The sequence below is a fragment of the Microtus pennsylvanicus genome, chromosome 22 (assembly GCF_037038515.1).
Source record: "Microtus pennsylvanicus isolate mMicPen1 chromosome 22, mMicPen1.hap1, whole genome shotgun sequence".
NCBI lineage: Eukaryota > Metazoa > Chordata > Mammalia > Rodentia > Cricetidae > Microtus > Microtus pennsylvanicus.
The window spans coordinates 33,473,963-33,498,949 of NC_134600.1; the positions used below are offsets into that span (position 1 = coordinate 33,473,963).

The 24,987-nt window shown below is 41.9% G+C and overlaps 1 protein-coding gene across 6 annotated transcripts in view; it reads left to right on the forward strand.

Annotated features, from left to right (window-relative positions):
- Magi2 (membrane associated guanylate kinase, WW and PDZ domain containing 2) overlaps positions 1-24,987 on the forward strand; it is a 1,214,245-nt gene that overhangs the window by 689,934 nt on the left and 499,324 nt on the right. For all 6 annotated transcript variants that reach the window (XM_075955872.1, XM_075955873.1, XM_075955874.1 and 3 more), the window contains one exon: positions 11,223-11,342. In XM_075955872.1, the coding sequence (XP_075811987.1) occupies positions 11,223-11,342 (120 nt within the window). The remainder of the gene's footprint in view (positions 1-11,222; positions 11,343-24,987) is intronic.

Below are 24,987 nucleotides of genomic sequence, written 5' to 3' on the forward strand. Positions count from 1 at the left end.
CAATCTGGCCCAGATTAATTTTACATGAAGACAGTATAAAAGCGTCAAACTAAATATATATATTGTTTCTATAAAAAGTCACCGGTCTTTCTTTAAGCTCAGTATATAATCCTGAAATATTATCCGCTAAATAATACATTAGGGAGACTAAGACCTATTTTTTAATGCATCTTATAGAATGGCATAGAGAGAGCTTATCTAAATTAAATATTGAAGAATTAAAATAAAAGTTTCAACAGTAAATTAATTGGAAACTAAATGGGCTGTTGGTCATTTTGTCTCATCCAGAATCTTGGGATCATGGTGTGTGCCCCTCTTTCACTGGTGACTCTGCATTGTTCACCGACCCTGAACCTAGCTGTGCTTTCTCTGTGCATTTTAAGAATGGATCAAAATTTCCACTGCGGGTCCCCTTTTATTGTGATGAATCATTCTATGTAGCCTTGCACCCAGATTCTGTGTTGTGAATCTAAGTGAAGCAGAGAGAATTGTTGTGAGGATCCTGACTTTTTGAACTACAGTTTCCTCTGCTATTCGGTAGGCAAAGGGGAGGAGCTTGATAATAAAAGAATTGGAGAGAGTGCATAGAGCTGAGAGATGTTCGTAGGTGAAGAGTCTGACCCACAACTCGGGTCTGTAACTTAGGTACTGGAGGCACGAGTATCCCTGGAGGTCAATAGCTAGTCTTGTAGGAGGAAGGGAGACAGGAGCATCCCTGGAGGCCAATAGCTAATCTTGTAGCCCAATCAAGGCCCTCCAGGCTTAGGGAGAGTCCCTGTCTCAAAAAGAAGCGAGGCAGAGAACAATGCGTGAAGACACCTAGCATTGACTTCCGGTCTCCGTTCTCATGTACACTGTCTGCACCATCACCTATTAAGCATGCTTGCACACACACATGAACATGTGCCTATCTCTCTCACATATACCCCAAGATTTAGAGTATAGATTCACTGCAACCAGAGTGATGATGATTCATATGGATTAATAAATGAATGAACGAGGGAACGAACAGCTTCACTTTGCCCTAGTTTTTTTTTCTTGGTGCCAAGTGCTTGAGTGTGAGTAGCGAATGTTATGTTGGTACTATCGGTAACTACATATGATCATGTAATATACATATCTTAAGATAGAAAGTGTACATATACACACATCAACTTAAAATTATCACCCTGGAAAACTGTTTCTCTTGCTTACTTGACATTGGTAGTTTTTAACTCACGTCATGGAGGAAAACAAATAAAAATTTGTGTGCATGTGTGTGTGGCGGGGCTGGAGTGGGTAGTGCTGGGGATGAAGCCAGGGTCTCATTCACGCTAAGCAAGCACTCCACTACTGAGCTGTATCCTAGCCTAAGCCTTAACTTTTAAGCCGTATTCCTCACCTTAATCCTCTTTCTGCTAGTGTTTACAGTAGAGATATAGTTCTGTGTGTGAACATGGAATTGATGACTAGATATATTTGCCTGAAGACCTTGTCTCAACAGAAAGCATTTCCGGGTGGGGTGGCATTTGCCTCTATTCCCAGTTACTCTGTAGGCTTATTTAAGTCCTGGAGTTCTGGCCTATATTGTAATATGACTATTGGGTGTTCATACTAAGTTGAGATGAATTAAACAAACCATTTTTTTATTGATTTTTGTTGAGTTCTGCATTTTTCTCTGTTCCCTTCCCTGCCTTTCTCCTCCTCCTCAACCCTCTTCCAAAGTCTCCATGTTCCCAGTATACTCAGGAGATCTTGTCTTTTTCTACTACCCATGTAGATTAGATCTATGTATGTCTCTCTTAGTGTCCTCATTGTTGTCTAGGTTTTCTGGGATTGTGATTTGTGGGCTGATTTTAAATATTAGATCATTAAAATTAAGTGTGATAAAATCAACCTGGACTGATTATGTAAAAACTGATTAAAGGCATTTGGCCAAAGGAATCTCATCAATGTTTGTATTGGAATGCACACAAATCTGTTGTGATGTTCACACTTGCTAATGAGCAACTCATGAGTTAATTGAAGATCAGATCCCAAGGAAATTACCCTGGCTGTTACAGTTTATTCTCTCTAGCTTGAGGCTGAGAAACACCAGGAAGAAAGAGAAAGAACGTTGTAAGAAACATGGAGAAGTTTCTCAGATTCTTTCCAGTGACCCATCTGCGTAGAACATGTTGGCGGTTGGTAATCAGCTGCGGACTCCTCTCTTGACACATGCAAAAGCAGACATCGTAGAACTTGCCAGCGAATCAAAATGAATCAGAGTAGGTTACTGCGCCAAACCATTACCCTGATGGATTTTTCTTGAAGTCAGTGATGTTTTCAAAGTCATTTTTACAGAATTAAGAAAGAGCAAAAAGCCGAGAGGAAATGTGCTATAGACTTCTATTCACCACAGATGTCCTTCGTGTTCCTTCCCAAGGTGAAAGGGGTAATGCTTTTTCATTTGCAAGTCCAATTTTTAAAAATTCAATTGGCATTCCCAGTTGCCATGGCTACCAAACGACAAGCAGCCTTCATAAGCTTCCTACAAGCAGCTTTTACTGCGCATCAGCAAACTAACCATTTGTGAGAAACCTCATTCTCCTCAGACACTGAGTTTTCAGTCCTGGGTGCCTTTATTCCCTTCTGACCCAGGTGTTCTTCACACAGTATTTAACTGGCCAGTTAACCATCAGTTGCTCGCTTTTAAGAAGCTAAGCAGTGCAACACAAAGCATAGGCTCAATTAATAGAATTTCCTCCTCATTTCTACGTTTTCTTCCTATTGAGGAATGGTCTAGAAGAAATAATATTGAAATACATAAACCATAATTTAGATAATATAATTGATTTTGAAGTTCTCTCTGCACTATTTTGGAAAATTATAGCCACCGGAAAGTGGGAAGGCAATGTAAGGAAATGCTTCAACTTCAGCTCTGTGATGAATCACCACTGTATCTCCCTTTGATCCTCCTGCCGCCCCCCTCCTGATACTGGGGGATGACTTGTTATTGGTGCTGAGTCTTGCTTCCCTGTCAATTCTCTATTCGCAATCTTTTGAGTTGGGAAAGCAACTATAATTATTTCAGCATAAAAATAAGGTGAGGAACCATTTCAGGAACTCCTGCATACCTGTTTTTTCAGCCACCATATGAATCACCTTCACCTGCAAATTTCCACTGTGCTCCTTGCGCTTCGCATCACCTTGCTACACTTCCCTTCACATAGATTGGCTTTCCTCTCAGAATCACGTAACCCCCCCCCCAAACAAGAGTTCCTAGATCTCCAGCTGCTTTCTCTCTTCCTGCTCACCGGCTGCTTTAACACTAACTGTAACCTTTCTTCCTGGACGCATAATCCTGAAAGAATGCTGTTTGCTTTATTGTTCAAGGTATTGGGCCCTGCAGTTAAAGTTAAATGACCACTAAAGCTTCATCAGCATTTTGATACTTTTTGAATGAGTCATCAAACAGCACAAAACTTCTTCCAACCTAGGTCATAACACCTGTCTGTTTGATGGTGACATCCAAAGGGAGGCGATGATAAAGACATTGCAGACCACATTTTAGTGCCTCAGCAGAGAAGACAGATTGAATTCTTTAGTTTTGTCGCGCTTAGATCATTTTTTAAGTCATCTTTTACCTCTAGTCAAAAGAAGTTTCTTACTTGCAAATAACCTCAATGAAATTAGTTATTTTAAGTCTCACAGACTCTAAAAGTAAGACACCACCAGCAACATTTGGGGACTTTCAGCAAGTCTGGCTGTGCCGCTCCTGCTGCTGAGGGTAATGAGGGTACGGTTGCCATGGCATTCATGTTTTGTAATACCTTGCATAGCTGTTGTTTATTTGAGTGCATGGTAAGAATATCAATTGTCAAACAGACGGTGTTTCCATCTAGGACTACATACAGAAAACATTAGAACAGAAATGGATGTAGACGGCCCAACTCTAGTGTTAAAATCCCTGTATTGCACTCTTTCCTTTTCTTCTTTTAAGTTTGAGGGTTGATATGTGAATTTTGATTTTGTTTTTTTACTTTTTAAATTATATTTATTTGTGTGTGTGCGTGTGTGTGTGTGTGTGTGCCATAGTGCACAACTGAGGATCAGAAGACAATGTGTAGGAGTCAGTTGTCTCCTTCCTCTGTGGGGGACCTGGGGATTGAACTCAGGCTGTCGAGCTTGGTGGACAGCACCATCCCAAGTGTGTGAATGCTTGCGTGTACCTCTGGATCCTGTATCGGGACCCACCATGCACTCTTATTGCCAGTCTGCTGAAACTAACTTTGAGTGTTCAGAAAAAAGCTACGCTGGGCATTAATCTGTCCAATCAAATGACTCAAGCAAAATGATGTAATATACTAAGAATAGAATATATACATATACACACATATTTATATAACATATATTATATGTGAGTATAGTCACACATATGTGTATATATAATAAGTTACTTATCTAAGAATTTAGTGCTCTTTTCAATAAACAAAAACAAAGCAACAATAACAAAAAAACTTTGTGTGCCTCTTCTGTTGGCTCCCGGAGGTCTACAGTCTCTCTGAGGAGTCTGAAGCTCACAGTATCTACTTCCCTTGAGGTCTTTTTCTCACAGTTTCTCTCTTCGACCTTTACCCAATCAATATTTGCTGATACTTAGAAGTCTTGGCAGTTGACCACTGAATTGTGCATAAGTTCTAATGACCTATTATAGAACCTCGACTTCGTTATAAAATGCTACATAGCACATAGTTTTCAATTAATTTTCTGTTTCCCTTAAATAACTTCTACAAGACCAGTGGTATTCTGCGGTCTTCCACATTATACCACATGCATTTACAATATTGCTTAGTACATGTTCAGTGTTCAGTATTATAGCATGAATTCATAAAAACAAAAATAGCTAGCATGGTGACTCCACTCAACACAGCAACATTAAAAAGAAAGACATAACCCACCTTTGGGGTTTGCAAAACAGTTTTTTGAATTACACTTTGATGACTTGCCCCTGAATTTGTTATTTTATATGATTTAATTAAGCTACCTTGTGCAGTATTCCCTGTAGCTTTTATGCTATAAAATATAAACCTCCCACACCTAGTATGCATAATTTGTTGTTAAATTAATGTTTCTATGAGAACTTTCAATTTTTAATATTCACAGCAATAGTAAAAAGAAAGATTCTTCTAAAAAGAAGAAGTGGTTTTTACCATGAAATGTTCATGAAATGCTGTCAAATTTTCCACTTGTGCAAGTAGAATAAAGACAATTTCCATCCTGTAAAATCTCACGCCAGTGTGGCTTCCATGCTACCCTTGACAATGATATGGTTCTTCTCAAGTGCTTACCCTGTGTCAGACATTATCTTATCCATCTTCTAGGTATTGCTTCATTTGCTCCACACACTAGCTTACAAAGATGCTGTCTACATTAGTTCTATTGTGATGCATAAGAATGCCAGACTTCAAAAGATAAAGGACCATATTTCAAATAATACTGATAGGAAACCACAGGACTCTCATGTTGAACCCAAGATTATACTCTCATCTACAATAATTTACAGTTGAAGGTATTGTTTTTCTTCCTAGCAAGAGTCATTCCGATGGTGTAGATTAAAGAGAAAGCAAAAGAGAGAATCATTTAACTGAAAAAATGTTTTTTCCTTTCTTTTATTGTTATAATTTGTGAGGTCTCACTGTGTAGACCAGTCTGACCTCAGACTCACAGAAATCCACCCGCCTATATCCCCTGAGCACTGGGGTTAATGTTGTCCCCACTAAACCTGGCCTGAAAATTCTGAAGTAATATCCTCTCACATGTGCCAGAAGTATGACCCTGAAAAAAAAAAACTACAGTTTGGTAGACCCTGCACAGCAACTTAGGGTGTGTGGAGCTTACACTGGGAACAGCACCTCAGGTTGTGCAGTGTTTACTCCCTGAACACCGCCTTACAGGGTGTGCAGGCTTTACACACTGAACAGCACCGTAGTGTGTGCTGAGTGCCCTCACTCCCGTGCGGAAGCTTTCAGCATGTTCCCCTCCCCATGCTGCCAACCTCCGCTCTTGGCCAGAGAATGAATAAACAGGAGGTTAGGGAGAATATTACACCTACAAGAGGAAGGGTACCTTGCAGGGACAAGACCATTACCCAGCCCAGGATAGCAGCGCAGGTAAAAGAGACAAAGTAAGAAGAGATCACACCAAGAAGTGCTACGACATAAAACTCACCAAAGAGTTGAAGCTGAGACTAAGGATGGAAGGCACACTAGAAAGTGGCTGTCAGGGAAGTTTCCAGAAAGGATGCTGGTGAGAGTCTGAGCAGAGAATGAAGAAGTGGGTTTTACCATGAGATGTTCCTGAAATGCTGTCAAATTTCCCACTGGTGCAGGTGGAATAAGGACAATTTCCAACCTGTAAAGCTCACGCCAGTGTGGCTTCCATGCTACCCTTGACAAGAAAGAAGCCTCTGGATGACTGGCTCTGCCAACATGAGTGTGGGAACCACAAAAATGGTCCTGAGAGTCTCAGGTTGTTGGCAGCCGTGGGAGGCCTGATGAAGTCCAGATAGGAGCAGGTTCAAAGGCTGCTGGAGTGATTTCTTGGCCAGAGAAACTTGATGAAAACTAAATAAAGTTTCACATTTCGAGAAGGCATTTATCCAACCAAGAGAGAACTTGTCAGTTGAATTAATTCATCTGTGTAAACTTTGCAATAAAAACAGTACATCTAGAGTAATCAAAAATTACTTGAGAAATAAGAAAAAGTATCAGGGTTCAGATGGGAACAGATTTACATAGTATCAAATGTATGAGTTAGGCAGTCATCCAAATACAAGATTTTCTATGAAAAGTAAGGGACGGAGAGAAGAGACTAGAAAGTGGTGTTTGTGAGCAGGGGAAATACCAGGAGATGCTCATTTTCATTAGCTGCAAACCCAAGAATTAATGACTGAGGCAGAAAACCAATAGGCATCCTAAATCATTTAGAGATTTGGAAGCAAAGCAGAATGAGCCCCTATGACCCTGTGTGAGTGGGGTTGTGGGTGTGCCTGTTTGTCTGTCTGCCTGACTGACTGTCTGTGAGTCTGTGTGGTGTATGTCATGTTCATGTGCATGTACACAGGGTTGGGAATGTAATAGAGATATACTACATTAAAGGAAACCTTATTGTTTAAAATTGGGAAAAATATACATGTAGCCTCAAGTTTTGAAAAACATTAAAATTTGAAACAAAGCAAAAGAGAAGGGCATCATCTAAGATAGACAAATAATTGCAATCAAGTGTTAATTGTGAAGGAAAATATGAAATATGAATCATGATGCAGGCAAAGCAAGTTGAGGTAGTGAAGGTTTTGACTTAAACCATCATCTGTTTTGCCAAGGAAGGAGCTTGTGTTTTCTGTAGAAAGCCAAAAAAGGGAATCTTGGAAAATGAAGGAGTGTGGTACAACTTTAGGAAGACATGGATAAAGAATTCCCATTCTGGGTACAATGGAGGTGATATCAAAACCACTGAACCCTGCCAAGTTCAAGTGTCTAGTTTCCTGTACCAGCCTCTGTCTATGAATAGGCTCTGGGTCTTACTACAAGTGGGCCATGGAGATCCAGTAAATGATGGAAGAGATCCCAGGTAGTTCTCATACCTTAGTGAATAGAAGGCACATGAAACAGCTGTGAGGAATGGGAAGGAGAAAAGAGAAATCAAGGAAGTGGAGGTTATCACTTCAGAGAAACAGAGAGGCAAGGGTACAAAGCTCCAACGTCCCAGTCAAAGGGCAGTGCTCAGATTGGAGAACGTCCTGAGAGACGATGAGGCCATGCCGTGCCCAGGGGATGTCAGCGTGCTGTAACTGGATGGAGGGGAGTATCGCCATGCAGTAACCCAGTGGAGTGTGCCACAGGTGGCGTGGATGTATCGCACCGAGGCCGGTGTGGAGATGGGAAAACACTCAGGAACCCAAGAAGGCCACAGCCACAAAGCATCTCCACTAGAACTTGTTGCTCGGGATTGACCTGAAGCATGCCCTCCTGAGTTTCCATTGTGCTGTGGCTGTATTACCATACAGCAGGCATGAATTAATCGAAGCACGTGACTCCTGAAACATGGAGATAAATTAGCTAGGAAAATTGGGTCTTCGTGATGCAAGTTTGCTTAATGATTAGAGTGTACTCTAAATAAGCAGAACAACAAACTGATTGCCAAAAACTCTTTTAATGTCTTTTTAATTCATGAGGGTTAAGCACATAAAAGTCAGGATATTAAAAGCTAAAAGTTCTCATAGAAGCATTAATTTGACAACAAATTACGCATACTAGGTGTGGGAGGTTTATATTTTATAGCATAAAAGCTACAGGAAATACTGCACAAGGTAGCTTAATTAAATTATATAAAATAACAAATTGAGGGGCAAGTCATCAAAGTGTAATTCAAAAAAAATGTTTTGCAAACCCCCAAGATGGGTTGTAAAACTTAACTCTAGAAAATAATGCATTTCAGCTTTTAAAATTCTAATAAGAATTATTTTTACCTCATTAATTTCCATAGCATAGCCTTGATACTCACTTGCACTGGAGATTTGAGCCTAATAGAACCCAACACAAGTAACTGGCTACTTTCATGACAAAGTTAATAAAGTTGTAAAAATCAAAACTAAGTGAATTTAAGATATTTTTCTATAGTGTAGACTGTATTGGGAATACGTAATTATAAAGATGCCTGCCAATGTACCGCTTTGCTTCTGTGTCTTTCTCTATAACTGTTTGTTTGTAGGTGTGCGTTACGTAAACTTTATTCTGACCACGCAAAAATACTGTATGTAGGTAATATAGGAAGAGAAAGGAAGTAGTTGTGGCATTGTGGCCTTTACTGTCTCTCTATATGTGCTCCCCTGTAGCAGGCTCATTGCTGCTGCCTCTTGTGCGATCCCCATTTCCCCGGGGGTGGGGGACAGGCGATGAGAAGATGCAGAGGCAACAACGCAGAGTCCAGGAGATTCCAATCCAGAAGTTCTATATTATAAAAAGGTTGGGGTTTTATGGGGTTAGGAAAAGCTGCCACAGGAACGTTTTTGGTTGGTCCTTTTGAAACTGGTGGTCACTGCTGGAGTGTTATGATTGGCTACGAGTATGTGTCTTTGGTAACCATGTCTTGGCCAATTTTGCTTACTCCTGTGAATTTGTATGTGCTTGCTTGTGCTTGCGCTATTACACTGCCTCATCTCATCCTTTTTATTTTACTTTTACTGAATGACCGAGTGGGAGTTATGGATTTTTTATAACCACACCTGGGGTATCCCCCCCCCCACCTCCAGCATTTGGGGCTGTGCCTGTTTTAGGTTGGCTTGCCGGACAGGCTCTTACACATCTTTGACTATAAATCCTCAAAAGGTTGGGTCCCCAGAAGGCCCCAAAAAGTCAGAAGTAAGGGGAGACTTTTAGGAAAACTAGGGCTTTAAATGGCTTCCTGTTTTTACAGTAGCCAAGTGTAGAAGGAGCTGCGGACAGGCCTGCTTTTCGTCCCACCTAGGACTGGAGGGCCTGATGTAGTCTCCAGGGGCCAAGCTAGGAAGGAAGTATCGATGGTCCCTTGTCACTGCAGGACGCTTCATACAGACTCTCTGACTGAGCGACCCACTTCAGCTTCTAAGTGCTGCAGGAATAGCTCAACAAAATGGCCAGAAAAGGCAGCTTCTGCTCCAGGCTCTGCATGCTGTGGGTGGGAGGCCAGGTAAATGCGGAAACGGTGGGCAAGATCCAGGGCGGCGGCCCTCGCATGGGATTCACAGAACTTTTGCCAACTTCAAGGAGGCGGTGGTGGCAGCGCTGGCGGAGAAGGGAAGGCCCCATCCTCCAGGGAAGGGCACCATTCATGATGGGCCCCAGGAGGAGCCTGAGAGGAGGGGCAGCAAGTAAGAAAGAAAAAAGCCCCAAAGAGGATAAGGAGGACCCAAAAAGCAAGCAAAAGGAAAAGGTCTGTCCATGTTGGGTGCCCGTGGTTGCAGGCTTGATGCTGCTGTTTGTTGTGTGAGCCCATTTCTGGGGGGATGTGGGGAAGAAGGAGAGATGCAAAGGCAATGACACATACTCCAGGACTTGCCTTTGATTGTAAAAAGGTCGGGATTGTCATGCAGTTAAGGAAATTATGCTGCCTCAGAAACATTTTTGGTTTGTTGGTCCTTTGGAAACCGGCGATCACTGCTGGCGTGTTGTGATTGGCTAGGAGCGCACATCATTGGTTACTGGGCTTTTGGTCCGCTGACAGGTTGTTTTGGATAACTTTGCTTATTAGTTGTGAGTTTGCGTGTGCTTGCTTACGCTTGCGCTATTGCCCTGCCTCACTCCCCATTGTTATCAGGATAGCAAGCCTATGTCTTCTCTAGAGCGCATCTGGTGGTCTTAGGGAACTGGGCCCTCTGAAGCTCTATTCCCTCTGTAGGAGACAGAGGGGGCAAGAGCGCTGTCCAGCCTGGGAACCCTGGGGAAGCTGTTACCTCCCACCTGGCAGAAGTAGAGAAAGAAACGAAAGAAGAAACGCAGGACATACAGTAAAATCTTGAAAAGAACGTCCATTTGCTTATACGTCATATTGCAACCATTATAATTATTAATGCAGCATATATAATAAGCATTATACATAGTAAGCATTATTATTATTAATTATCAGTCAGTTCCAGTTAGTATTAAATTTGAAGTACTAGTACTTACTCTGTGACCCTTTAGATTTAATATGCAAATATGTATTCTTTTGGTATAAAATGAGAACACTCTCTGAAGCGTCCACCCCACAAGGGAAGCACACGGACGAGCACAAAGATAAACTTACATTTGCTTGAATTTCTCGTTCCCATTTTATTTGTATGTCAAAAGACAGCAACCCGAAGAACAATAGAAGTCTGTTAAGGGCAGCGGAGGGAGCGTGTAAATTCCTGAGCGCGTAGACTCCCGGCCCACACTTCAAACCACCTCTTCAAAAAGGGCACAGCGGCCTGCAGTTTTCACTGAATAAAATCTATTCAGCCGCATTCCTCGGCAATGAACTCTACGTAAGATTAATGGAAAAAAACAAAGCTTTTGTCCATTTACTTTAATCTCTCCCCCTCCCCTGCTTTTTTGCTATTGCCAAACAAACAGAAGGCCACATGTAAACCGCCAACCCCACAGGACGGACGAACAAGTGTTCTTGAGTGTTCAAAAGCACGGTGGTGTTTTACAGTTCAGCAACACGAGGCTTAGTCGGTCTCTTTTGTTTTAATTCTTCCCCAGGCACCACAAGGCCACATAAGGAGGGGGAGGTCCCTGGAGTGGATTACATTTTCATCACCGTCGAGGATTTTATGGAGCTGGAGAAAAGCGGTGCTCTCCTCGAAAGTGGGACCTATGAAGGTAAGCGCGGGGTCTTGCTAAAATTCGGAGCTTATTGTGCCATGTGACTGGCGGGCATTGGGACAACAGGTCACAAATACACCGGTCGTTTTGGGTCGAAGGGCTTTAATCAAATAATACCCGAAACTTGCTAAGACAAATCTGGACTATTTCCACTCCTAAACTGCTGAGAGAAACGTGTGTCTGTCACCTCAGCGGCATAACTCTGGGATTGCCTCCTGAGGTTCAGCTGCGGTCTTCCAGAGGAAATGTGCTTTGGTGGCATCCTAAAGAGGTTCCAGTCTGTCACTATTTATCTTGCTTTCTCAAGTGGCTGTATTTCCCAGGTCCTCACTTACCTCCCGTGCAAAATCATGAGATAGGAAAAAATTGATCTGTAGGTGAATTCTGAATTCTACTGCAGACACAAGTCTCCTTGTGTGCTTGGGTCAAATTTGAACAAAGGCAGAGTTGTACAAACAAGTCTCGCTGCAAAGGACACGGAAACTTGAGCCAGAATGTGCCTCTGTCTCAAACCTGACTTCTTAACTTCCCTCTGAACATAAGTCATGTTGCTGAAACTTAATGTTATTTTTTTTATTTACAAAAAGATAGTGTTAGCTTTGAAAAACAGAAGTAAATAGGATGAGGATATGGTCATGTTTGTACATGCATATTTAAAACTAACAAAAACAGAAATAATTCATTCTTCAGTGTTATATGTTTAAAGTGCATTATCATTCAGTGTGGAGAGGAAACCTGTTTTACTGAGCCTCAGCTCATGCTGCTCAATAATAATCACAAAACTTGTAATCTATGCATGTGCTTCGCCCTCCCTACAGCTGAGTTCTGCCAATTGTCATCAGTGGCCGTACACTTCCTCCTTTACTGACTTTGAGATACAGTTCAGAGAACCCTCATCCAGTAACTGATGGAAACAGATGCAGAGATCCAGAGTCAAACACTGGGCTGAGCTCCATGTTAGAGAGCGAGTAGGGATGGTAGGATTGGGGTTGGGGGTCAAGGTTACGTCAGGGAAACCCACAGAGACAGTCGGGTTGGACTCTGATAGCTAGGGGGCCTCCATGGGAACAACATAGGTCCTCTGCCTGTGTGTGACAGTTTTGCAGGCTGCTCTGTTTATGGGGCGCTTCGCAGTGGGGTCAGGACTGGTCCCTGGTGCTTGAGCTGACTTTTGGGAACCTACTCCCCACGCTGGGTTACCTTGCCCAACCTCAAAGCAGGGAAAGGAACTTGGTACTGCCTCAACTTGATGCGCAAGGCTTTGGTGAAGCCCACGGGAGGCTGCCCCTTTCTGAGGGGAGACAGAGGAGGAGTGAAATGGGGGCCCGGGGAAGCCAGGGGAGGGAGCAGGAGAAGAGGAAGCAGAGGAAACTGCAGTCAGGATGTAAAATAGGTAAAAATAATAATAATAATAATTAACAAATAGAAAAAAAGAAGCCTTGATATGGTGAGGTTGTTCAAGGCGTTAAAATCTTTTCCATTATTTAGTATTCTTAAATGAATTTAGGTTGAAAATATTTCCTAAATGACAACAGAGGCCTTTACTTTCGCTACACATTTAGGAACTAGCTAGGAATGTCTAGAAAATGATCCAATGCATTAATCATAATAAACAGATAATCAAGATTGATTTAAAGCATTTTAAATAAAGAAAATTTAATAATATGAAGTTGCTTCAAGTCACTGATACAAAGTGCTCTCTCTATAAATCAGAAAATAATTATATCAAATAAATCAGAGGAAGGGAACAGTGAGTTATATAGAATACTTTCCTTTGGGCTGTGTGATAAGAGCATTAATTATTTTTTTATGCATTCTAACAGTAAGGTACTACATTTAATAACTTTATTGACATATCACATTTGTATAGTGAAGAACCAGGATCAGACAAGATCCTTCCAAGACTGTGATGAATGAAACAACTTCTTGTCAATGCAACACGTCTGTGAGCCAGGAAGAAGAGAGAGGCATTAGAAGACTGTAGGCTCATGTTACATCTCTGTATTTATTGCGATCGAATAGTTGCTGTGAAATTTTACAACAATAATTTAAAATCTACTTTAGATTATGCTTTAGGTCCCAAATAGATCTAGAAGGGAAAAGAATCTGATCCAACATAATGAAATTTTGTGGAAGGGTGGTTGTCCTGATGCTTTTTAGATGTCTTTTCAGAGCTGGGTATCGTTTGAAGGTCTGGCACCCCTCGTTAAGCACAGCAGGGACTCCAGTGTATGCAGAACTGATTGCTGAATGTATGCCCGGTTCCCATAGAGGACTTTGTCACAGGTGTCCACATACTGTGCACCTGGAGAAATAAATGCACATCATCTCTTTGGCTGGAGAGATGGCTCAGCTGTTAAGAGCACTGCCTGCTCTTCCAAAGGTTCTGAGTTCACTTCCCAGCAACCACATGGTGGCTCACAACCATCTGTAATGAGATCTGGTGCCCTCTTGAGGAAGAGACCTGGTCAGTTGTCCTCATCAACTTAGACCATGAGACCCAATATGAACAAGTTCAACAGAACTGCCATGGACAGACTGCCCGTGCATGCTTCAGCATCGCCAGGACATAAATTTCATCCATTTCATTCATTTGCTAGATAACATAGATAGCTGGTTAGAAACCTGGAGAACATTCTCAAACCTGGGATTTTTTTAGTTTGTCTTATAATTCCAGCTAAGGAGAAGGTAAAATTCACCTTCAGTTGCATTCCTTTGGTACTGATCTAACGTGGACCCTCTACTCACAGATTCTTACCAAGAAAGGCACTGGTCTAACCCGGAGCCCCTACTCATAGGTCCTTGACCAAAAAAAAAAAAAAAGGATGCCTTTTTGACCGTTGGTGTTCAGAGTGTACAGGGGATGCCTTCAGCTGTTGGTTCTCTCTCTCCTCTCTCTCTGTATACAAGGGATGTCCTCAGATTTTGGCTCTGTCTCTCAGAGTGGACAGAGGATGCCCTCAGCTGTTGGTTCTCTCTCTCTCTCTCTCTCTCTCTCTCTCTCTCTCTCTCTCTCTCTCTCTCTCTCAGAGTGTATACAGGAAATGCCCTTTGACTGTTGGCATTCACAGTGTCCTCCGCTGTTCTCTCTCTCTCTCTCTCTCACTCTCTCTCTCTCTCTCTCTCTCTCTCTCTCTGTGTGTGTGTGTGTGTGTGTGTGTGTGTGTGTGTGTGTGTCCAGGTAATGCCCGCAGCTGTTGGCGCTCTCTCTCACAGTGTCCAGGGGATGCCCGCAGCTGTTGGCGCTCTCTCTCGGAGTGTGCAGGATATGCCCGCAGCTGTTGGCGCTCTCTCTTGGCGTGTACAGGGAATCCCTTGCATTATTCAACTAGTCATGAAAGACCTCAGAGCTTTTCTATTTTAAACTCTTGCAATAGCTGCCTTTCCTACGGTCTCAAGGTTTCTTTCCTAAAAGCTCCATTTCTTGAGATCCATCTCCTTTACAGTGTCTAGGCTTTTGCTCCCCTTCTACCTTGCAATGCTCTCCCCTATCTCATGGGTTCTGTAGAGCCCTTCCTTAATCAGACTGGAAAAGCCATCTTCAGCATTCTTTGCATACATCAGAGAAAATGCAGAGTTGTTCTCGGCATTAAGGTCGTGGACTTCCTCTTAACTATGTAGGATCCTTAGCAATAAAAAGTGTTCCCCAAATGCGATCTGAAAGTCTCTACAGCCTGCCCACTCACGAGCTGGAAGAAGAATGGGTTCTCCCACTAGCTTGTGCAATATGCCTCATCCCTTGTCCTGAACAATAGGAGCTGCCTTCCTTTTTATTAGCAAAGATCAAAAAGATACTCTCCATACTGCCTGGTTTAGCTACTCATCATTGAGAAAAGCCATTTCTATTGTTCCTGGGCTTCTTTACTCCTGGCACTTGATCTTATAACAGGAAATGCCCACCTTTAAAACAAGTGTGAGAAAAAAAAAACGGAGTCATTTAAGCAGTTTTCATATTGATGCTTTTGTTTCATTGCTAATTCTAATTTAATCCTGGTGGACAGGTGTAACCAAAAGGGAATTTGTCTGTTATTTTATTGATCAGACATCAAAAAGACTCTCCTAAATTATATTTCTGCCTCTGGAGAACTCGATCAGGCATCCTTCTCCAAAGAACAGTTCTGCTACCGGAGGAAGACAAAAAGGAAGGTCTCAGGGTGTTGCGGTCATCCCCAGCTAAGCCACACACCCCGGCAGAATTGGGATTGATTTTTAAAGCCTTCATTATTGTTCCGGCCATGCCTCCCTGAAGGCTTCATTTCGGTTCACCACAGAACACCTGCTGCCTGGCCCTGTAGGTGAACGACCTTCGAGACTTGAGTGACAATGGCCGGGGAATGTCAGTGAAGGGGCCTTTTCCAAGGCCTGGGTAGCATGCTCCTTACTGTTCATCTTCAGCCAGGTTCATCATCAATTTGATTTGATGTGCCAATAACTTATTAATAGTACAGTAGTGGTTTCCGTGGTTATCGAAAGAAAACCCAGCCATGAGCCTTGTCCTATGGTGAAGGATGCTAGGAAAGCCATAAAGACTGAAGCTGTTGGCTTCCTGCGAAACACAAGCCACAGAACACTTCAGATGAAAGCAAATTCACTTACAAATAGGTGTGATTTTATTGAGTAGTTTAATACTCTACTGGTACTCTAAAAGGCTCTAATTTGAAGAGATAACTGAAGGCTACAGCAATAGCCTATGTTCTTTTGGGAACTTTTTAAGTTTCCGGCCAACAATCTGAAGGGAGGTTTTTCATTTCTAGAGTGGGTTTGTGTTCGCTGGTCAATAGTTCTTAAGGAAATACCTTTCTGGGATGATAATGTTTACTAAAATATACATGATATGTGGTAATATTTCCTAATGGCTTTTCCAAGCATCTTAGTATTGTTGGCCCCTCCTCTCCACACCTCTCTTTTTGTATTTCCCTCCCCCCTCCTTTCCCAGGTAAGTTTCCCTCCTTCTGTTTTTCTTCCTTGCTCTTCACGGTACCTGTGTCTTACTGTTCACTCTGCAGACATGCCAAGCTCCCTCTTTCCTCACAGTTTCCTCTTACTTTCCGGGCTCCTCCAGGTTCTACACCCCCATCTAAAGATTTGGAGCTAAGATCCACACATGAAAGAAATCACAAGGCGCTTGTTTTCCTCGTCCCACATTACCTCACTCAATTCACTACACTCCAGTCTCATCCATTCATGAAAAGAAGCCCAGCCTTTGGTATCTGTCCATGTGCTGAGCTGCCCAGAACTCCAAACAGCGACTCTCGCTCCTTCCTCGTCTTCCACTGGTCTGCTATGCTACAGTCACGGTCTCACTCATCCCAACAAGCCGTTTCTCTCCTGAACTTCGCCTAAACGAATTTCACTTCATGGATACCCTCAGCTCATCTCGTCCTTTCCAGGACTTTCTTTACCTTGTATTATCCACTATTATATTTTTCTTTTTTGATTCTCAAGTACAGCAAAGCAATTTTAAATCTATAGACGAGATTACTGATCAGAAAATTAAATGTGTATTTTTAAATGGGCATTAGCCCATTCACTAAACTACGTGTAGTGGTTTCAATGAGCAATGTCACCCATGGGTTGAACACTTGTTCCCCCCATAAGTCACACTGGGCAATTAAGGAAACTTTAACAGGTAGAGCCTTGTTGGAGGCAGTACGACCCTGACAGGTGGACTTCAAGGCTCTCTCTCTGTATCCCTCTCTCCCCTCCCATTCCTTCTCTCCCTCCTCTTTTCCCTCTCCTTCCTGTATGTGGGAGGAGATGTTATCAGCAAGCTTCCTGCTCCAGCTCCTATCATACATATGCTATGTCTTCCCCACATAAGGAATCTGTCCCCTTGGAACCCTTTCTTCTTAAGTTGCGTTTGGTCATGGTATTTTATTAATGCAATAGAAAATTAACCAATCCACTCTCTGAGCTGTTAAGGGGGATCAGATAGATTATACTAGATTATTGGCGTATTGACCCAAATCAAGTACAAATGCAATGTCTACCTCCTCCTTCACATTATAGTTTCACTGGCCATGGAAATTAACCTGCAGATGAATTTAGTTTATCATAAACAACGTAGATAGTTTCCCAAGTAATTTAATGATGAAACTCTGAATTTCAAATTTCTCAAATATTTACACTGATGAGAGTTATACTTTCTGGATCCTATAAAAATGTAAGTATTAAAGAGATTTTTTTTTAGGAAAAGGATCCAAGCACAATGATAGACAAATGAATAAACTTTATACAAATTCATTTTATACTGCTGTGTTAAATCAAAATCTAAATTTTATTTTTAGCTTAACCTTGGAGTTGCTCTTGAAATTCTGAGTCTCTAATCCCAGTTCAAATAGCGCTGGGATAGAGGTAGTCCAAGAAAATCATTATGAAAGCCATAGATAATGGAGGAAAGCCATTTCCTCTGTCCGGGAAATTTTCAGTTTGCAGAAATGTAAGCAATAATTCCTCCTTAATGCCCAAATTGGTGCTGAGGATTTTGTTACTTCAGGAGACCAAAATGAAGCTAAATTTTATGTTTCCTCTTTCTCTTGTGACCTGCTATAAGAGAAAAATTTCACAGTATAGTAATAACCTTGAATATAGGAGCAAAATTGTGGAACTTGCTGACAAAGTGGACTAGCTTTTCTTACGTCTTCAAATCAAACAGGGTTTATTGTTTTTTTTTTTTAATTTTTCATTTTTGGACCACTTACTTTTATGAATGATTCTAGCTCAGAAATTTGAACATGCATTTAAGGAACACGGGACATCTATCCGCAATGCTCTTTTATTTTGAGTACTAGGGATGAAATACTTAGTGAGTTCTTTGTCCTTCTTTGTGGTCTTACAATGCCAGGTGTTTGTTTAGATTGTTTGTTGTTGGTGTTTTCTTTGAGAATGGGGAAATGGTTGAATTGTCTTCAGTGGCTTTGAAAGAGATGCCGTAAGTTTTGCATGCTGCTTTTCTCCTAAATAATAAAGCTAAATGTGCTGTATGGGAAAAAGAAAATGTAACAAAATTCTCCTTTATTTTTTGGCACTTGTAAGTCCCAAGTTCTCAAAATGTGCAATGTGAATTTCTAATCATGTATCTCATTAAAATTAACTTAAAAAATGACTCAAGAAATAATTGACTGATTCATTATGATCATGTAAACTTTACATTTAACTGAACTATTAAGATTGAGGGAAATGAAATTAGTCTTTTTATGTCACCAAAATGGCCTCATCAGTCAGTCAGCATACTACTAGTCCTTGTGGCTTTCACTTAGCTGTAGCAAAAATGAACAGACACGGTCCTTGGGGGACACTTGGTTAATAGTCCCAAGATGGTTCACCAAGGGACTCACCTGTTTAACTGTCTCGCGATGAATAACAACATCGGTAGAAATCTAGCGTTTAGAAACCATGATGTTCACAGTTTAGTTAATTTCCTATTTTCAATCATGACAGTTTTTAACTCTGACCTATACTCCCTTCTCGCTTTTGAAACAATCTGAGAATTACATGGAAAAACAGTTACCATACTGAATTAACAAAAGTATATGAGCTTAAAATTTATTTCTCTCCACTGTGTTGACAAACAGAATGTCTTAGCCTCTGCTGATTGGATCACTAAACTATTTCCTTAAGTGGACAAAATGATTTAAAAAAAAAACCCTCTCATAATAAGTTGAGTATGCCATAATTTTACTTTATATATTTGCAACCGTGGATATATATTATACTGTTTTCTCTGGGTCTGACTTTTTTTTATTAAAAATTTCCACCTCCTCCCCTCCTCCCATTTCCCTCCCCCTTCCCCCATTCCCCCCTCCATCCAGGCCTAGGAAGGTGAGCATCCAAACAGACTAGGCTCCCACAAAGCCAGAACATGCAGTAGAATCAAAACCCAGTGCCATTGTCCTTGGCTTCTCAGTCAGCCCTCCTTGTCAGCCACGTTCAGAGAGTCCGGTTTGACAAAGAGACTCAGTTCCTTCATTCTACAGGAAATATTTCCCAAGAGCCTTGGTTAAATTGAAGGCAGTTTCTCCAGAGTAACCTCTTCAGTGTTTCTTACTGTCTCTTGGGTTTGACACCAATACGCCCCAAAGCCAAGGCTATATGTATGCATTCTCAGAGTGGTCGACTATCCCTTTCTGCCCACACTTTTCAGAGGCATATCCTAACAACCAGGTATTTGACAATGTCAAGATGACTTTCACCTCTGCAAAAGAGATGTTCACAACTGACTTTTAGATCTAGGAAAGAAAAGCTTCCAAGACTTTCTTCCTTTATCTCTTCTGTACTCCTGATCTCAGAGGAGACTAGATTGGTTGCTCTCACGTGTGTTTCTTTCAGGGAGGCAAAAAGCTTAAAAAATGAGGGAAAAGTCACCCACTGGTTTTCATTGTCTAAGCAAAGACATTATTTGAAGAGACCATTAATCTCAATTTCCAGCCAAGTTATAATAGATAGAGTAGTTTTTACAAACGATTTTGTTAAATGAAACTTTTATCCAGACTGGGCGCAAAACCACAATCTGAAACTTTGATGCCTCAGTTGGTTATGCTGCAAAACAGACAGACAGTCGGACAGACAGAGTGATGTTATTTTAAAATATTGAGACTCCCCTGCTGCCTGGATTGAAAAGATGTTATTTTAGAAGTTTCACAACGTATGAAAGCTTTTCCTTGCTGAAGTTTTGAATGTCCTGGCAATTTTGGCAGCTCACTGCCACCACTGAGATAGCATGGGATATGCCGAACCTGCCTGTTATTCACCTAATAATAGCTCGTTTATAACTGCTCTGTCGTCTGGGTTCACAAAGAGAATCAATTTGCCTCCGCTGACTGGATCACTGTTTTCAAGTCCTCTAAACCGCTGCCATAAGTAGACAAAACTGAATAAGAGCATTTATAATAAGTATGTCATAGGTTTAGTTTATGGTTGTAGTTGCTTATATGTTACAATATATTATATAGCAACCAGACGAAAATAAGCAAAATTAAATCAACAAATTATGTCTGTATGGAAGAGCATTTGCTGACCTGGCAGAGAAGCCAGATCTGACTCCCAGGAGTACGTCAGCAGACTCACAGCTGCCTGTCCCTTGAGAACACACATACAGAACCCATGAGTCAAGAAGGTACACCTAAGCATGAATACATACAAGTGAAGATAACTGTTTCCACGAGAGAGAATTGTCCTTTCTCGCCACAAATGTGAGTTGTCTGGAGTAAGCAGTTTCCACCCGTGGCTGGTACAAATGGGTAGCTTGGTTTAGCCTGTGCCCCTCTTCCTTAGCGATGGAGATTTCTTCCTGTTTTTGACTACGGCAAGCACATGTCTGCCCCTCTTGGCATCTTTAACCTGCCTTTCAGTTTCCTGCCAGCTCATAGACCTCTTCTGTCATTTTAAGACACCAACCCAAGAAACAAGCCCATGAAACTTCTGACTTGTCTAAAAGTGCACCTGCTTCTCCCTGTGACTCATTTTCTTTTAATGGATATATTTAAATATTCCATATTCATTGGCACACTTGTTGCCAGTATCCCTAACTGTAATATAAATTTCAAGAAGTCCGATAGGTTTTTTGGATCACTAGTAATTTCCATGTTTGAATGATCTCTGGTACTAAGAATGACTTGGGATATGTAGATTCTCATAGCCCCTCGTAGACTTTGGCCTAGATTAAAGCAACAGAACATATTTATTTCCTAGTAACCTCAGCATCACCAACGATCCCCGTTTTGGTGTGTTGTTCATGTTCTCTCTCTTGATATTTTACAAGTGAAACGCTGCATCTGAAATTTAGTTCTTATCTTCCCAAGGCCATTCATTGTCATCTGGTTTCCCCTACACTTATTCATTGCAAACCAAATCACTTGATAGACTTAGACAGAAAATACAACCACCCTCAACCTCACCACCCTAACCTTACCACCCAGTCCTCACCTCCCATCCTCACCCCATTCCCACCTTTCCGTCCTCACCCCATCCCTACCTCCTTATCCTCACCCCATCCCTACCTCCCCATCCTCATCCTCACCCCATCCCTACCTTTCCATCCTCACCTCCCATCCTCACCCCATTCCCACCTTTCTGTCCTCACCCCATCCCTACCTCCCCATCCTCACCCCATCTCTACCTCCCCATCCTCATCCTCACCCCATCCCTACCTCCCCATCCTCACCCCATCTCTACCTCCCCATCCTCACCCCATCCCTACCTCCCCATCATCACCCCATCACTACCTTTCCATCCTCACCTCCCATCCCCACCTCCCCATCCTCACCCCATCCCCACCTCCCCATCCTCACCCCATCCCCACCTCCCCATCCTCACCCCATCCCTACCATTCACCACTTCTCTCTGGATTGGGATACTTATCTTTACTCATCTCTGGTTTTTTCAATAAGTTTTTCAAAGAATTCATTGCCTTTTGCTATCAGAGAGTAAATGGAGAGATGGAAAACAGAGTAATAAAACAAAAAAGGAAGGGAGAAGAAGAAAGGGGCATAAAGGGAAATAGTAAGTCATAATCTCATTCTAAAACAAAGAAATACCAAAGTTTTATTACTTGTGTACACATGGGTTCAGAATTTACTCACGCTTGTGGCTATTTTTTTTTAATGAACTATTTGTGTAGTCTTGTATTCCACCATTGCCAGGAAAATGGTTAAAAAGAATAAGATTTTATCAGATGTTCAAACTGTTGCTAAAACAAATTCTACTGCTGCATTAGGCACCCTCTTGTTCTTTACGAAGAGTGCCTTTAAATCTCATTGGAAAGGTTGATGCAGCAGTTAGTGGGAGAAAGAACAGGCCTGAATAATGCATATTTAACTCTGAGTCGATGGTAACCCAGATACATTGTGGACTCAGGAATGGAGATTCTTAATGACACTTAGCGTGATGTGAGCCTGAGAGGGTTTGGAAAACAGAAGACAATACTTGAGCTTGGATATCGTAGCGGGTTTTCCTCCTTTTCTCTGCGCCTGCATGTCCTCTCCACGGATGCCACAGCAACAGGGCACACTGGGCTAGAACAACCTGCCTCTGGGCACTGTGCTCTGGTCCTGGGTCAGTGTATTCAGAGCCAACAGGTTTCTCTACCAGGCCCCTCAGGATGGCTGCCAAGGGGACTCAACACTTCCTGTTTCTGCCTACTCTTTGTATATCACAACCTTTTCAGTGAAATTTGTAGTGAAAAGAATTTCCCATGCAGATGCCTGGCTTTTATGGATGAGCAAATATATCTGCCGAGTGTGAAATGTGTTTAATTGCAACAGGGCAGTTGCTGACACTCCTGCCTTCCAGGGCATCGTCCGCCTGGACAAATGGTGTTCATGGAGTAGATTGCTTAAGTCCTCTCCACATTGTTCTCACATTCCGTCTCAGTTTCTTGAGGGCTTCAGCTCTAGATGACAGTCTGCATTGGTATATGTGTGTGGAAAGGGTGTTCTGTGATCTAGGGTGCACGCACGCTGTCAGTCTGTGTGAGTCTGTGCTTTGGTATATGTGTGTGGAAAGGGTGTTCCGTGATCTAGGGTGCACGCACACTGTCAGTCTGTGAGTCTGTGCATTGGTATATGTGTGTGGAAAGGGTGTTCCGTGGTCTAGGGTGCACGCACGCTGTCAGTCTGACAATTGGATAAAGGGTGAAAACACAAAATCTGTACAAAGAAAGGCAAAGTGTGTGTCCTCCAGGGCTGCCGTTGACTGGGGTCACACCTCCACCCTCCAGAAAGCCATAGGAGAATGCGGCAGAGCACAGCCCAGCTGCCGACTCTTTCACATGACTGTCAGCTGTTCAGAGAAGAAGGGAGCATATGGAGAAAGGCTGTTTTCTACAGTTCTACAGAACAGTTTTGCTCAAAAACTAGCATGTACAGGCTTGAACTTCTGAAGGGTAGGAGCAGAAATCACCACCCAAACAGATGACTCTGTCTGTTGGAAGGACCAGGCTAATGGGAAGCTTTTCTGCATACAAATTATCTTAGCTGTCTTCTGTCTGGAAGCAAGTTATGTTATATATTCAACCTGATACTCAAACTACTATTTTATTAAGTTAAGTAAGCAATTAATTTATAAGTGCAAATAAACACAGTGTTCCTTTATGCATCTTAACATTCTAAGCCAGTGAGTCTCAACTTTCCTGAGGCTGCATCCCTTTAATACAATTCCTCATGTTGTGGTGACCCCCCCACAACCATAAAATTATTTCTGTTGTTATTTTATAGCTGTAATATTGCTACTATTCTGAATCATTACATAAATATCCAGCAGGCAGGTGGTCTTAGGTCACCCTTGTGAAAGGGTCATTTGACCCTACGGAGGAGTCATGACCCACAGGTTGAGAACCAATGTCCTAAGCATATATAAATATATTTAAGGAAAATTACGAGTCATCAGTTATAATGAACTGAAGACTGCATGTAGACCAGGCTGGTCTCGAACTCACAGAGATCCGCCTGCCTCTGCCTCCCGAGTGCTGGGATTAAAAGCGTGCGCCACCATCGCCCGGCATCATTGTTCTTTTTTGTTTTGTTTTGTTTTCGCTATCCTTTGCTTTCTTCTAAGAATGGAGAACCCTGTGTGATTCTGTACGCTATGATTACCTCACAACTTGACTCTTCAGCAGCTTCTGGCAACTCCTTAACTCCGCCTTCGTTCTCCCTGTATTCAATTGGACTTTCCTGCCCAGCTATAGTCTGCCCTGCCATTGGCCAGAGAATCTTTATTCATCAACCAATAAAAGCAACACATATTTCCATCATACAGAAGGGCATCCTACATCATCCAAGTTTTTATATTATTAGACTCAAGAACTGTTAATAATTGAACGTATTCTTTATATTCCTTACTATAGTTTCTTACTCATTTACTTCACATTTTATGTTTTGCTTTAATTAGATATAATTGTATTAAGGAAAAATGCATCGCAATGCCCCCTTTTCAGGAAAAAAGTGATTAGCATATAAATAATCAAGGAGACTACAAGCCTTTCTATCAGTGAATGAATGAGTCACGACTGCCTCAAAATACCAGAATATCTGTCAAGATTCTGTCAGGGCAGCACCATGTTAATTGTGAAATCACAATCATGAAATCACAATTATGAAATTGTGAGTGAGAGGCTAAGAGGCTGGAGTGGAGATTACGAGGAGGAGACATTTGGGGGGCATCTGGGTAGTTAGAGTCCCCGAGAGAGGGTGGATGATGCCAGTTCTTGCTAGAGAAAGAATGGACTCAGTCTGCACTATGGTTATTTGCCACCCTTTTTGTTCTCTTGGTTCCCTCCAAGCTTATGAGATGCCGGCACTTGAAAGATTGATATAAAACCAAACTCCTGGCTCAGGGGAAGGCGATTGTCTCATGGAGGAAAGTGAGAAGTTCCTGATCGGTGTGACGTCAGTGAAGCTAGTCTAGTACCCACCACAATACTGTCAGAATTTGCGACAACGATTTTAAAAAGTTACTAAAATACCCGAAATGTGAAAGACAGACATTGGAAGGCTGTGGTGCTTTGATGAATCAAGGCATTGGCAGAGAGCTTAGAGGAAGCCACAGATGCTTGTTGAATTGTGTAGGAGTTATAAGTTCAAATGCTCGTATTAGACATATGGTAAGCGTGGTGCTACAGTTACTGACCTCCTCGGGATATATGTCC